This window comes from Thunnus thynnus, chromosome 9 (genome assembly GCF_963924715.1).
Source record: "Thunnus thynnus chromosome 9, fThuThy2.1, whole genome shotgun sequence".
Lineage (NCBI taxonomy): Eukaryota > Metazoa > Chordata > Actinopteri > Scombriformes > Scombridae > Thunnus > Thunnus thynnus.
Genome location: NC_089525.1, coordinates 8,003,121 through 8,018,759, shown reverse-complemented (window position 1 = coordinate 8,018,759; position 15,639 = coordinate 8,003,121). Strand labels below are relative to the sequence as shown.

General features: G+C 38.3%; 1 protein-coding gene across 2 annotated transcripts in view; it reads right to left on the bottom strand.

The window, feature by feature from the left end:
- The window catches only part of aff2 (AF4/FMR2 family, member 2), a 169,347-nt gene extending 165,930 nt beyond the window's left edge, over window positions 1-3,417 (bottom strand). For both annotated transcript variants that reach the window (XM_067598612.1, XM_067598613.1), the window contains exon 1: window positions 2,431-3,417. In XM_067598612.1, the coding sequence (XP_067454713.1) occupies window positions 2,431-2,483 (53 nt within the window). In that variant the 5' untranslated portion in view covers window positions 2,484-3,417. The remainder of the gene's footprint in view (window positions 1-2,430) is intronic.
- Window positions 3,418-15,639: the final 12,222 nt, after the last annotated feature.

The window sequence follows — 15,639 nt, the reverse complement described above, 5'->3', positions numbered from 1 at the left end:
GAGGGTTACACGTTTAGACACCCTGAGCTTGTTGTTCAGCCCTGAGCAGCTCCTCTCCAGCAGTGGGGGGTTAAGTACCTTGCTCCAGGGCCCATCCGTGGTGGCTGCTGGGGGACAGCACTGTGTGTCACTTTAACAGCTCAGTTTTCCAGCTGGAATAAGAAGGATTCAAAACAGCAACGTGGTTGCCAAGTTATTGTGCTCCCACTACGATACATGGTTGACCTGGAGAGGCTGTTATACAGTATATGATCAACCTCCTACCATCCTCCTGACTATTTTAGCACTATGTGAGACAGATACATATTTGGACAGCACAACACTGCATGGACCACAGCATACATAAAAATATATCCGGTACAATATTTATCCAGCATGTAAAAGCTGTAGTGAAACATGTCTGATACTGTTTCTCATCACGCAGCTTGTTTGTAGTTACAGGTTTCTGGAACATGCACATCAACTTCAATCACATTCATTCACACTGAAGCCTAAACTGGGAGCTACCCAGTACCTGTAAAGCTGAACTGAATTGTAGAATTATTCTTTAATTACTTTTCTTTTGTCTAATTTCTGCAAAAACCAACGTTGCAATATTTTCAAAAATAATTCAGAGAAATAGTATTCCTTGTTATATTTAACCCTTTCTTGGGATTTTTGGATGACAGGCTAATTTGATATCAGAGAACCTATTTCATTTTCAGGGACTGATATTTTAAGCATCCTTTAGTTGGACTGACACAGTTGTAAAGCAATTGCAAGACACAGCACAGACAAATCCAGCACAATTTTTATCCCACATGTACAAAACTGTAATGACACACGTCTGATAACATCTTTGATTTTCACGCATGGGTTTATTTTATTCCTCAAATTTTCCTGAGCATGCACGGAGTTTCTCCACATCACCTCATCTTGCATTCATCATACACCGAAGCCAAAACTGTGAGCTGCCCAATCCAAGCTGGCAGACAGACTGTTACTTTCCTTATGTTCAATTTTTGTATAAACCAGTGTGCTGTAATGTTTTCCAAAGCAGACAGCCTCATGGCGTTCTTTTACACCACCAACATCTTTTGGCCTCTCTGGTGATGACACTGCGGGTCTTTGTTCTTACAGTATGTCCTCTGTTGCATCTAAAAAAATCCCCGCTGAGGAAGGTAAGTAAAGGCAATGCAATATTGCACAGTATGGATTAGGGCTGCAACAAATATTTTCTATATTGATTAATCATCGATTAATTTAGTCTATAAATTATCAGAAAAAAAGTGAAAAATGCTGATCACATGTTCCCAGAGCCCAAGGCGACATCTTCAAATGTCTTATTTAGTCTGACTGACAGTCTGAAACCTGAAGATATTCTTATACAATCACATGAAACAGAGAAAAAGGTGCAAATCACACAAGAGAAGCTGGAACCAGAGAATATTTAGTGTTTTCTGCTCTTTTTTTTTTGCAGAAAACACAAATTACAGTTGGTTATGAAAATAGCTGCAGATTAATTTTCGGTCATCCAGCTATTTGATTAATTAACAAGACAGCAGCATGAAAGACTAAAGTACAAACCACAAGCCCGGTGCTGTTGATTCTTTCCATGAAATGATCATTGTGTGCACAAGAGGAAGAAAATCTAGTTTTAGCAGCTATGAACTGTGAACTGCTTGACTCACAGTGATCAGTGCATGAAGGACTTGATCTGTCTTGCAGCACTTCCTAAAATCACCACAACCCAACTTCACTCCTTCATTATGTGCCCATGACTGTGTGTGTGTGTGTGTGTGTGTGTGTGTGTGTGTGTGTGTGTGTGTGTGTGTGTGTGACTGTGGATGTCACCTGTACTGACAGCAGGCAGACAAAGGTGGAGGGTGAACTCACCTAAACTCTGTTTACCAACCTTTTTTTTTTTTTTTAGCCAAAAAAAAGATGAGATTTTCAGGACTGAACTGAAATAAATAATGTAGTATCAAACTTATGTGTTACCTGTGTCACATCCACCTTTCTCTCATGTCACCGCTCTGTCACATCACCCGGTGCGGTCTCACATTCAAATCAAACATTCCTTAATATATCACAATGAGACAGTAAAAGCCGGCGTTGTGCTGTGTGTGCGTGTGTGTGTCTGTGTGTGTGTGTGTGTGTGTGTGTGTGCAGGCTACGTATGCATGCTGAGCCTCCCGGTTCGTCTCAAGCAACAACGGCAGCTTACGGTGACAAAGAAACACGGTTTGCACGATTTCTCCGGGACTCACTTTGGCTTCCTCTCCATCCCCCCCAAAAACGCAACGCAAGCCTTGATTTTGCCTCAAAAAGCGGGGATGTCATGTCCGCTCATCCCCCTAAATCCTGCACATATATTTAGTTACAAAAAATAAAAATAAAAATTAAAAAAAAACATACAGAAAATAACAAACCTGTGTGCGCAGGACTTACCATGGTTGTTCAAGCTCCCAGTCTCTGAAAAAGTCGAATTCAAAGAGATCCATGGCCGCTTCGGCTGGTGCTGTTGGTGGTTAAAATCCAAAGCTGGTGCTACGTGGTTCTACATAGGCTACTGATACTGTGTGTGTGTGTGTGTGTGTGTGTGTGTGTGAGTGTGAGTGTCAGAGAGGGAGAGAGAGAGAGAGAGAGAGAGAGAGAGAGTAGACACAAGCGGCTGCCTGCCAGGAAGCTGCTACGTGGTCAAGGCAAGCTGACAGCCAGGCAGAGGTGGAGGGAGGGAGAGAGAGCACACACACACACACACACACACACACACACACACACACACACTGAAGAAGGCTGTACAAGACAAGTAACAGTGAGATATTCACTGCAAAAATTTCCCTTCATAACAAGTAGAGCTATTTTTGTTGCACGGATCTCACAAAAATAAACCTTGCATCCCAAGAAATGTGAAACATTGACTGCAACAGCTGGAAAATGATTTGAATGCTTTTAAAAAAAAAAAAAAAAAAAAAAAAAAAAAGCTGCACTTGTATTTCTGCTTCATGTTACAGATGATACATGTTATCGGTTTAATCTTCATCTTGCAGGAAACCACAAGACAAGTCATTTCAGTTCTGATCTGTGTGTTCTCATGAGTCCGGTTAAAACTTAAGAATCTCACGGTTGATTTTTGTTATCTCATCATACTCTGTGAAATGGGAAATGGCATTAGATTCAAAGGTGTGACAGTAAAGTATAATGAGTGCACCAGCTCACTCAGCGAGCCATGAGGAGTCTTTGTTCAGCTACAGGGTGTGTATTAATGCATGGTGCGTGGCAGGGCTGTAGCCAACATTTTAAATAGACTACCGAGGCCCAGATTCCAAAATACAACCCCACAAAGACAGCTTTGACTCTAGCCACCATAAACAGTCTGAAACATGTTAGACTTTCTTTTCTTTCTTTTTTGAAAAACACATTTTAATAATTCACTTTTCTATTCACATAGATTTTTTTCTGTCAATTTGATCTCGCTACCTGATTTTTCCCCACAGATATCAGCGTATAATACTAAAATACTAAAGCTCTTTATCATAATTTAAATTAATATAATGATCTTTTTCAACTTAAAGATATTTAGTCTAAAAATCCATCATGTATAAATGTGTAAATGTGTCAAATTTCCAGTAATACAGAGGACATGACCTCCTTGTTCTCCTGGTGTAGGGGGTGTAGTATGACCTCTGTTGTTTTTTGAGGTCAATCTGAATGCAAAGTGTAGGGCTTTAATCTAAAATTTAGCAGTATTGGAAAGTTTTTTGCAAAAATACACCACAAAGTAGGGCTACAGTACAGAGAAAGTACCAATTCTCAAGATCTGACGTCCTGCTCAGACGCACTTGTGGACAGAAACGGAAGAAAGCAGAGTATCCACACACTGGATTATAGCTCATAAACCGTACTGAACTGAACTGATCAGCATTTTCATGTGATTTTGATGTGGCTGGTCATTCTGTAACTGTAATTTCAGGGTTACTTATTTCTTTCCTTTGCCATTATTCTCTCGTCTGTGGGGTCTATTGAGTCTTGTGCATAGTAGCCACATTATGCTGTATTTCACTTTCAAAATATTTTAAATATAAAAATAAAAGTAGCTTTTTTTTCTTCTTCGACAACCAGACAAACTCCATCTGCTGAGAACAACCGTGCGATGCAATTTAAAGCTCTAAAGCGATCTATCACGCACCTGTCCTAAATACAGGATTGGATGTACACACCATTACCCTTCTGTATCACCCAAACTTTATCCCAAAATCCAAATTATCACCTGAAAATAGCAAATAGTCAGGTGAAGCGTGTTCATGAGCCCGGTGTCTACACTGATTGGTTACAGGATTCCAGACGGTCGCTGCTGCAATTAGGATGGAAAGTTGTCTTGTTCAGCTTCAGTGAAGTAACTTGGGTGCAGAGAGGTGGCAAAGCAGCAAGCTAGTAGTGACAAATGTACTCAAAAGTACTGCACTGTCTTTGAACCTCACAAGCTGTCACCTGCTTTTATGTCTTCATCCGACCACTTCACCTTTGTTTCCGATCAGTCGTGCTACAAGCGTGTTAATAACAGTTTAGCAGCCCACCATCCTCGCTCTCCATCACGCAACACATGCCCAGCAGCACGTTTTTACTGTTTACGCCTTGCTATGAATAATGATCGAGCAGATGGTTGAAACTTCTCACTCAGCATGTGTTGTAGCAATGGTTCCTTTGTGACATCACTGTCCTCTCCTTTTAAAAAAAAATAAAAAAACAAAAAAAAAAAGCCCTCCTACGCAAAAGCTTGCATGTTTTTTCACCCGTGATTGCAGCAGAGGGAACATGAGGAGTCGAAATGTATCGGAAATAACATTTGAAGATATACTGTGAACTGTGTGTGTGTGTGTGTGTGTGTGTGTGTGTGTGTTGTTTTGGATAGCGTGTCACAGAGTTTGTGTGCGTGAGTATTTTGGTCTGGTCCGGGGCAACATGCCAGCACTACTCTGCATCACGCTCTGCAAGTACAAACAGCAGCCACAGAGAGAAGAGAAAAAACTCACGATACTTGTCCTCGGCTCTTCAGTGGAAGTGTGTGAGTTAACCATAGAGCATGATGGGAATAAAATACTGCTGGCTGCTGTCTGAAAGTGCTGTTTCACGACCTTGATCAATTCCAGCCATTTCAACCCCACAAATCAAAATTCCAGACATCTCCGGACGTTAAAAACACCACATCAAAATTCAACAAATATTCAAGGATTTTAAGCACCTGCGGGAACATTGGGTGCATTCGGGGTGCGTGTGTGTGTGTGTGTGTGTGTGTGTGTGTGTGTGTGTGGAAGAAAGGCTGTCCAAAACTAGGTCAGACACTGAGAGACAGAGAGTGACTGAGGAGAGAGAGAGGAACGGATACAAAGATATAGCAGAAATGAAAAAGAAATTGCAGGATGAGTTAGTGGAGAATTAAATGACAAAAAGAGATAGACAGACATTCAGAAAAAATGTGACTATAGCGAGAAGGGCAAATATACATAGAGCTACACACATAAATTCATGATTACACTCCGCAATTCAATTTGAAGTCATTACACAGTCTTTACTACGACCAGAGTGGCTGTTTGTTTAGAGGTTTCCTTTTTTTTTGGCAGTGTTGTTAAGGCCACAGCTGTGCCAGTAATTTATATTTAAATGGTGATATGGAGAGTTAGAGTCTCACTCACAGACACACTGAGCTGAAAAGAAAAATACAAACTGATAAAATAGTCAAGAAGGACCAAGTTCTCAGCTTTGAGCTCATTATACTTGCTGTGTATCCTGCAGAAGTTGAGAAGTGCATGTCATGAATTTTCAATATGTTCATCTCTCTCTCTCTCTGTCTCTCCCTCTCTCGCTCGCTCTCTCTCTCTCTGGTGCATGTATTAGCAGTAGTGAATCAACACAGCACCACACCTCCACCATGTGGTTCATCATAAGTATTACACTATGAAGAAAATGGATGAACATTGAGTTAAATGTTGCACTGAATCATATTTTTCATCACACAATTACAAAAATCTTCCTCTGCCTTTATTCTTACCTGCAGTTTATCTTTTGTGCTGTAAGAAACTTGCTGAAAACCACCAGTGTGACTCTGATGAACTCCACAGTTCATTCCACAGCAAAACGCTTGTTTGCAGAAATACGTGATAAGCTGATTAGTTGCATACTTTCCACCAAAGATTCTTGGGCACAAAGACTTTATTCTTTAAATCAAATGCTATTACAAGAAAAATAAGCTATACAGTATATCAAAAGGAGTATACCTCATTCAAAACTCTCCTGACTCTAAATATACACATTAGTTTGCATGTCCTCTTATTAAGGTAAATATTGTTTGTGGTGCACACAGTACTTCATTTGTATTCTACATCCCACAGCATGCCTTCTATAAGATCATAGTTTTCTATTTGATTTGACTGTAAAAATGAGTCTGTGTGCCTTTTTAAGTATCACCACGCTAAGTTTACTCAAAGAAATACATGTTCATAGGATAAGGATGTTGTTATTCTATTTTTTTCCCTTCATTTCGTCAACAAATTCCATGAAAAAAAAAACAGCAGTGTGTTAGTCCATTTCTGAAATACATTTTGATTTACTGACAAGTAAGAAAAAATAGAGAATATCACCAGATTCATCCAGCCAGCTAGCGGAGGGATTGAATCCTGGTGTGTGTAACTAGGTTCAGCAGCTTGTTATCAGCTACACTTCAAGCTTCCACCATGTTAGCAATCTATCAGGGGATAAGAGAGAGTAGAGAATGGTTATTACATGTTGAAGTCTGGATGGAAGTAAAATAGCTTCCCTATTTTATTCTTCAAAGCAAAGTGCACACTATTGTAAAAAAAAAATACAACTATATAGTATTACTGTGTCTAAAAAAATTACACATTAATAAATATTTCTTATTGGCCCAAAAGGCATAACTACGGAATCTTACATGTGTGAAAAATAGTGATCACCTCGTCACTTCTCAAAGACAAAAAATAAAAAAGTAAAAGTATTTAATTTGGTTCTATGAACTTATAATGTTAAATCTCCATCTGCTACAGGGTGTTCACTAGTGTGACTGTAGATTTGTTGTATGTTGATTAACTGTGCATGGTGTGTTAACTTGTTAGATATTTATAATGAACTATATATTTATAACACCTTAATAAACAGCAGGGAACTGTCTGTACCTCTTTATACATGCATAATCATCATCTGTACCAATATATCAGCTGTATAAAGCAGCAGCTGAGTTTTTTTTTAATTTCTTTTCAATGGACTGTAATTTGAAAACATTTATTCATAAAAGGACTGAGGTAGTCCTTGATATTTCTCAAGTTCCTTTTTTACTTGATTTTTCAATATCAAGTCATTTAGGACATTTACTATACTTTCCACTAGAGTTGTGTTGAAATGATTTTCAAGAGTTTTCCACATTTAGAGGCAGTGTTACTGGGAGGCAGGATGGTTTGGCCTTGGTACTTGACTGTCACTGTGCTCAATAGCCCCACAAGGGAGCCTTGTATAATAATCTTCTTTCATCGCGAGTGTTCTCATGTGGTCATTTCACTAATGGACCAAACATACTGATCCTGTTCAAGGCTACAGTGTTTTATCAAACAGTTGTGATGTATGGTACAGGGGTGTATCCTTGCAATTACCATGGAAGACAAGGGCCTCTGAGGTCCAACTAGCCGCCCCCAGTAGCACAAGAAAATCTTTAGTTGGCCTATGGCAAACGATGACATCACTTTTTGTGTTCCTTGCAGAGTTGAAGAGAAATTAGGGCTCTTTTAATCTGATTGACAATTAGTCAGTGAAGTGAATAAATGACAGTGATAAAACCAGCACACGATGCACATATTGAAGCTGCACTAATACATATTTTTATATTAACAATGGATCAATTAACATGTAACGTGAAAGGTGTCGCTTGTATTGATAAACTCACAGAAAATGATAACAGTTCTCCTCAGCTCTAAAGAGCATTTTAGTGTCTTTCAGCTCAATGTTTTGGTCATATGGCTCTCAACTTTAATGTTTTGGTTCACTCTCACTAACTTCCTATTGGCTAATTTTCAGCCAAAAAAAAAGAAAGAAAATTTGCTTGAAGCACTGTTCAATAACTGCTCGGCACCAAACAGCAGACAGACATAATGATGAGCAAGTGAAAGGATCATTTAGCAGCTAATGAGCCAGACATCTTTTCCAGGAGTCTGTGGAGACCAAAATAGAGCTAAAAGGAGAGTGAATACTTGACATTTGTCAGGTGGCCAGACACACGACTCAGAATGAATGTTAATGTTGTCCCTTGTCTGCTGGTTGAGTAAATATGCAACTGTTTGTTAGTCTAAACAACTTAATAAGGTGAATAGTTGTCAGTGTTGTATTTTCAGCTTGTTCAGCTGCCTGCAAGTTACATTAAAAAAATGCTGCTTCAAATTCTTGTAATAATATACAAGACTTCTGTTTTTTCTTTATAAGTAATTGCATGGCCACGTGATTAAACTAATACTTAATATATTAGCACAACGGGCTATTTAAATCTTAACTTCTTTTGATATCTTTCCCAACCTTGGAATTGATGTTGCTTTAAAGCACCAAATTTAAAAGCAATCCTTTAATTACTTTACAGTACATTTGACATTTTCACAAAGCAAGATCCTGAAACTCATAAAATTCAAAGACCAGCCGGAGCTAACAGAGGAAGATCAACCTTTATTTATTGAAACTGCTTGCATACAAAATATATTGCACTATAACCAGACATGTAAACCCAAACATCTTAAATGCTATTATTAGTATGTACAAAAAGAAAAAATGCCCAAAAGTGCACACAAGGTTTACAGCTTTTTTTGACTACCCTGGTTTAAGTATCAACAGATTCTCTGTGTGTCTTCACTTTCTGGGACTCTACTGTTGAACAGCCCACAATGTGTCTACTTAGTGTTTGTTGCTATTTACATTCTGCAAAGCAATGATGAGGACACATCTGCTGCAGATTGGTGAGTGATGAACAAGACTTTTTGTGACCTGAACCATGTTGCAACCCCAGCTAGAGCACATGCTTAGTGAGGGATGCCAAATGGTCATATTTGACTGAGTCGTATTATAGTCAGAAAGACTGAGAGTGTCTGAACTGAATTGTGACTCCCAAATTCAGATTCTTGTGCTCTCTGTATTATCTCATCACTTTGTGATGTCAAGTCAAAATCAAGGTTTGTGGATGAGGTCAGGTTTATTCTTTAGTCACATGACCATATCTGAGGCAACACAACAGTGTTGTAGCTCTAAGAGTAAGGATCTGTTTAATTAGTCCAAAGCCTCTTTTAAATTTGAACAAACAATTGGACTGATGAAGACAGGAAGTTAACATTCAGCTTGCAACCCAATGGATCATCGGTAAAAAAATACCTACTCTGTACACCCAGAGCATTAGAACAGCACTCTCTCAAAGACAAACATGACTGTTCAGCTACCACTTCCAAATAGACTTCACTACTTTTGTGACAGTTTGCAGGAAAACACTATCAACATACATACATTATAACTCACTTCTTAAAAGGTGACTATCTGTATTGTTATCAACTGTGGTGATAATATTTCATGTTAACATTTCATTTCATGATGGAAACAGCTGCCAAAACTTTTAAAGCAGAGATTCCAAATTGAAATGGATCTTTTTCTCACATACAGTTATTTCAACAGTCGATTGTCACTTTATAAAATGTCCATCATCTGTCGGTCTGGACTGCAGATGGCCACAACAGACTTCTAATCCAGTCCTTCTGGCTGGCAAATTTAGCTGGAAGAAGACCCATTTTGGAACTAAATGAGAAAAAACACAGCATGTGTTCAAGAAATAAGTTAACAGACTATACCAGCCATCAATTTTTAATATGAAAAGTTTTATGAGAGTTAACAGTGATTCTCAATTTTTTATAAAACGTTCAAAATCCATCTTTAAGGTTCATACAGTTTTGGTAGCGCCATTCTCCTCGCATGTTCTAGTACTGTTCTCATGTACTGGGGACAGAAGATTGCATTGAGGACAGTGTCATGCCAAAACAGCAAACAAAGAGTACAAGTGAGTTGAACCTTAAGGATGAACATCAGTATATCTGCAAAACCTGGATGTTCTCACTAGTGTTCCTCATTGCTGCCATTTGGGATCCTCTCTCAGTTGTTTCTAGTAGGTATCCCCTATGACATCTTACACAATTATGAGTCCCAGGATGAATCAAAATGAATGTACACAGTTTGATCCTGGGAAGAAAAAGTACGCATGCTGTTCAGTGTCATAATTATTGGTTTGGGATCCCAAATGGTTCACTCTTTTTTTCCACATTATTTTTTCTGCAGTTCACCATGATCTCAACTGTACTCATGTTAAGCTATTTGTTTCCATTGCAGGCGACTAGAAAACAGCAGGATTGGAAAATGATGTCATCAGTCGGTTATAGGACACTTATCAGTAAAATCTCCATTGTAGAAATTTTTCCTTAGCACCAATTCTTCAGTGACCACAACTGGTCAACATACAACAGTTCTCCCACATCTTTTTTCATTCACATTTCCCACTATAGTGCAAGCCTTGGTTTTAGCACTACTATTTGTTAGTAATACCCCTAAAATCAAACCAAAGCATGAAAAAGCCATTAAACCACTTTTGTCGGTTCAATTCCAAATTTCGTTCCAGCAGTTAAAAAGTCTAACGTACATATACTGTGAACCTGGTGTTTGGAGGCACAATAAAATACACCAACAAGCAGTTTGAAGCACAGCCACAGATGCAAAGAATTTCATTGCCCCCCAATTGTCTCTGGGGTGACACAAAAGAGCTGATGTGAAGGTTGGACCTTTGTAGGCTCAGTAGCCCCAAGGTCTGCAACATCTTCAATATGCATCAAACTTGCATGTGATTCTTTCCATCAGATCAACAGGAACCTGCCTTTGGGAGATAAGTCTCTTCACCAGCATCTTGCTGTCTTAATGTTATGAGAACTGTACACTGGTCAAAAAGAAAAGCATATTACAAAGTTAAGGGAATATAAACTAAACACTTGGCATTATCCATTGCTGTGGTATGACTGGAAAAAAAGTCACAATTCCAAAATTATTTGGGTTTCCACACATGAAAGTCCATTTAGGGAATGACTCATATACACGATGCTTTTATCAGTTTAACATTAAAAGGAAAATCCACCATAAAACATTATTCTCATTGGTTACTTCAGTTACTTCGAAAACCTCTCCCAAAGCTACACTACAGTACATGCTACAAAGTAAACCAATATGTGCTTTCTTGACAAAGTTAATGAAATAGTTCAACATTTTGGGAAATAAACTTATGCTCTTAAGACTGATACCACTCTCATGTTGGTGCACTAAGTATTGAGCTGGAGGCGATTAGCTCAGCCTAGCATAAACACTGGAGGCAGGTGGAAACTGCTAGCCTGGCGCTGTCCAAAGCTCAAACATATACCTTCCAACATCCCTAGTGTACAAATTGACATGTATCTTATTCTTTGAAGCTGTACTCAAATGTAAAAAAGTTGTGGGTATATGGGGAGTTATGTGCTAGGATTACCAGAATTTGTCATTTTTACCTTTCCATTAGTGTTCAAATTAAACTAGATGGAATGTATTAATTAGTGAACTTTAGAGGGGCCGGTAGGTGCATTTTTAACTTCAGACACAACCAGGCTAGCAGTTTCCCCAAAGCCAAGAATGCTTCCAGTCTTTATGCTAAGCCTATCCTTATTTAGCTTAAAATTGGAACTCAGCCCTCACTTAATAGCTTTTTCCAGAGGTTTCACGTCTTCCTCATTGAGTGGAGTTTGCTCAGTTGTTATGGAGGTAGCTCAGTCATTATGTTTACTAAATACGTCAGTCATGTGACAACAGGTGGTCATTTTCAGTGTGACACCTGAGCAAACTCCACGAACTCCAGAAAAAGCGAGTCAATGGATTTTTTGATAATTCTTGTTTTGTTTTTTTTTGGTGAAACTGCAGTTTTCAAGGTCAAGAATGAAATTAACCGCTCACTCACCCAAAATCTTTTCAGCATCAAATACTCACCCACAGTAGGCTTTTTATTTACAGTTGCTGCTTTCAGTCAGCTAGAATGGATTCAAATATTAATGTTTTCACAGAGGGAATGAAAATACCCAAATATATTTAGAAATTGCTCTAACCACTACTGCCACATAATCCACCTCTCCGCTGTTCATCTGTATGCTAACAGTCATACTTTCACCCAAATATGGCTAAATGACAGGTTCTCTTTGTAGCTAGTAAATGGGGGTATTTAAGTTTGGCACAACATATACAAATGTTTGTAACATACTGAGCCTTTGTTTGGTCAGCAGAGAAGTGGATTATGCTGCAAGAGTGAGTTGAAAAGTTAGCATGGACGTTGCTGGAAAACCCTTACAACCAACTTCACAAACTTGAGTCCAAGCTGGTTACAGCCACTATGACAGCAAACACGACCAATTTTAAACCGCCACTAAGCCTACAGGTGTGGATGGAGTATTACTTTAAGCTTTGATGCACATCTGATACATTTCATTTTTAGAGAAAACTAAATAAACCCAAACCTTCCCTAAATATACTGTTGCCATGCCAGCTAAACCTGTCTCATATGCAATGCCAATGAATCAATATTACATTTTAAAGGATAATTCATCTAGAAGTAATAATCAGTCATTATATCCGTGTCATAATTTCTTGTGTGCCTTCCACCATGAATTCTGTTTTAGGGTGGATTTCTCCTCTCAGGTCAAAAACTCCTCATCTTTCTCTGATGTAACACTAGTTTTCAACTTCTGCAGCACTATGGACATTTCATTATTAAAGACAGCTGGGTGTGACTCAACCCTGCTATGGAGGATACTATTTTTTCACACATCATTAAGTTTATTATCAAGAGCTCTAGCATTTAACTGATATTAAACAGCAAAAAAAGAAAATATCAGGATAAGTGCACATTTGAAACAATAGTACAAATCTTTTCTCAGACAAATAATGACATCATTATATACAGTATGTCACCCTCCCTTCTTTTTTCTCCCAACTTTTTTTTTTTTTTTTTTTTTTTTTTTACAATACAAAGCAACTCCATACTGTTGATGCTCTATTGACAATATAGAGGTCACTTTCACTTGAGCCATTTTTTGATGCAGTGCAGAGAATGTTTCCAGGAAAAATGCAACATGGCTGCAGTGTGAACGACAGCGTAAAGTGAAAGCAAAGGTCCTAACAGATTAGTGATAGAGAAATTGACACCAATAATACTTTTGAAAAAGAAAAATGAACTCTGGAATAAAAGCCTGTTTCATGATTCATTACTCATAGCCATTTCTTGTGACATTTCCTAAAGGTGAAAGTTCCCCATGTGTCGTTGACTCTAAGTTGATGGTTGTCACATCAAATGTTACTCATCACTGGCTATCCAGCCGGACTCAGGTCAAGGAAAAATGAGACAAAGTAACACTGACTGAAAAACTTTTTTTAACATGTGTCCAAACCTACTGAATGTCTCCAAAATATCATAATAAAGATGTACATGCATTGCAAGACTAGAAAGGTACACTGATGTCTGGTGAAAAAAAGACCTGGCTCAACCTATGAAACTTTTTCATTTCCTTTCAGTTCCTTTCCTACATAGAGAGATAAGGATTGAACTATGGGTTACAGAGTCACCATTTTCATCTCTGATAAAATGAAAGAAAGAGGGTTTGTATTGAGAAATGGCTGCCACTTTGGCACAGAACCGAAAGCGCCAAAGAACTTGTCTACAAAAGTAACTGAATCCATTTCATAGGTTAACTGAACCAGGTCATATGCTACAGGATTACATCTGTACGACTGTACAAGCATACAACACCTTCAGTATTAAAAATGGATCAGGTGGTTAAAGCAGTTTCCTGCGATTCCAAAGTCACCCTTTCATAAAACTTTACACAAACACCTGCCCTTTGAGTTTAGAGGAAGCTCAGAAATGCTCAGTGTTGCCAGTGATGACCCAGGGTGAGTCAATGATGTCACAACAGGAAGTTGCCTTCTTTACACACCTGGTCCATTGTCAACATCTAATCATCCCTGATTTACATGTCTAGGTTGTGATACTAGCCACAATTAAAGGCACATGTCACACAAAAATTATGGTGGGGTTTCCCTGAGCATTCGCAGCTTTCTACGTATGTCTTTCGACTGTTTTTGAGTCCGGCAGCTGGAAATGGGACCAATAGCTTAACTATGGGTTGACATTAAGATGATGAATGATAAATTTGAACTGTGTACTGTAACAGTTTTGAGTCTAACAGGCTAAAAGTTGATACCTACTGTAAAATAATTTAATGCTATGCTCACTGATGATGCTCTTAATGAAAACATTTTTTTTTAAAGAATAATTTAATATTTTGGGAAATATGCTTATTCGCTTTCTTGTTTAGTTTTAAACGAGAAGATTGACACCACTATCAAGTCTGTCTGTAAAGTACAACGCTAGAGTCAGCAGGCACTTAGCTTAGATTAGCATAAAAACTAGAAGCGGCGGGAAACAACTAGCATGGAAGTCCCTGTGCCAAGTAAGAAATGGTTTTTGCACAGACTTCCCCCCCAAAATAATAAACACAGACAGAATTAACAAACAAGATATAACATGTTAATTAGTGAGCTTCTAGCTTCTGAACTAGCTGTTTCCTCCCTGCTTCCTACCTGCTTCTAGTCTTTATGCTAAGCTAACCGTTTGCTGGCTTCACATTTACCGCACAGACATGAGAGTGGTATCGATCTACTCATCAAGCTCTTGGCAAAAAAACCCTCTGAAGCTAATTAACAGTACTAATTAACAAATAACAATAATTATAAACAAATATGCATATTTCCCAAAACTATTTTAAGAGTGCCACAAAAAGGAATGCAAAAAATTTTGGGAAATATGCTTATTGTTATTTTGAGTTTTTTTTTTTTGCACATAGCAACACTATAACTGAAGCTGTCTGCTAGTCTACCCCTGATATACTGATAGGTATTGCGTTTGTTGAGAAATATTATATATACAGTATTTTGATGTATTACTACACTTTCACACAAGGTTGTTACGACTACGAATGCTCAGAGAAACCCTGAGAAACATTGTTTTTGCTTTGCTTTTTTATTTTACACTATCTTACTTACATTTGAAGTTTTTTTTATTCAAACAAATGCTAATATTAATCTCCTTTTCAATCATAAATCCACAGATACTCTCTACACTAGCCCATCTAAGTTACTGCGGTCTGTTTAAGTTTAGGACAATTTGGAACAGCTGAGGATGTACATGATCTGTAAGAATCATCATGTACGTTATTTATTTTGATGATGATGACACTGACAATCTTTCCATGCAGAATATGTATGAAGTCAGTAACTCACTAAGGTGTCAAATGAACAGCAGGGTGGAACACACAAGTGGCTCAAGGTGGGAGCTTGAAGTCAGCTTATGTTGTTTGTTCCCCTGATGTCTGACAACCTACCCTGGTTAGAAAAAATAGTCTCTTTCAGCTACTTGATGACGATTGTCTAGTCCTCTTTTTGTTTAAGTCCTTATCAGTGTGTCACACAGCTTTAGAGGCAGACAAGTTTAGAGTGAGGCCAGAAGACTGGACC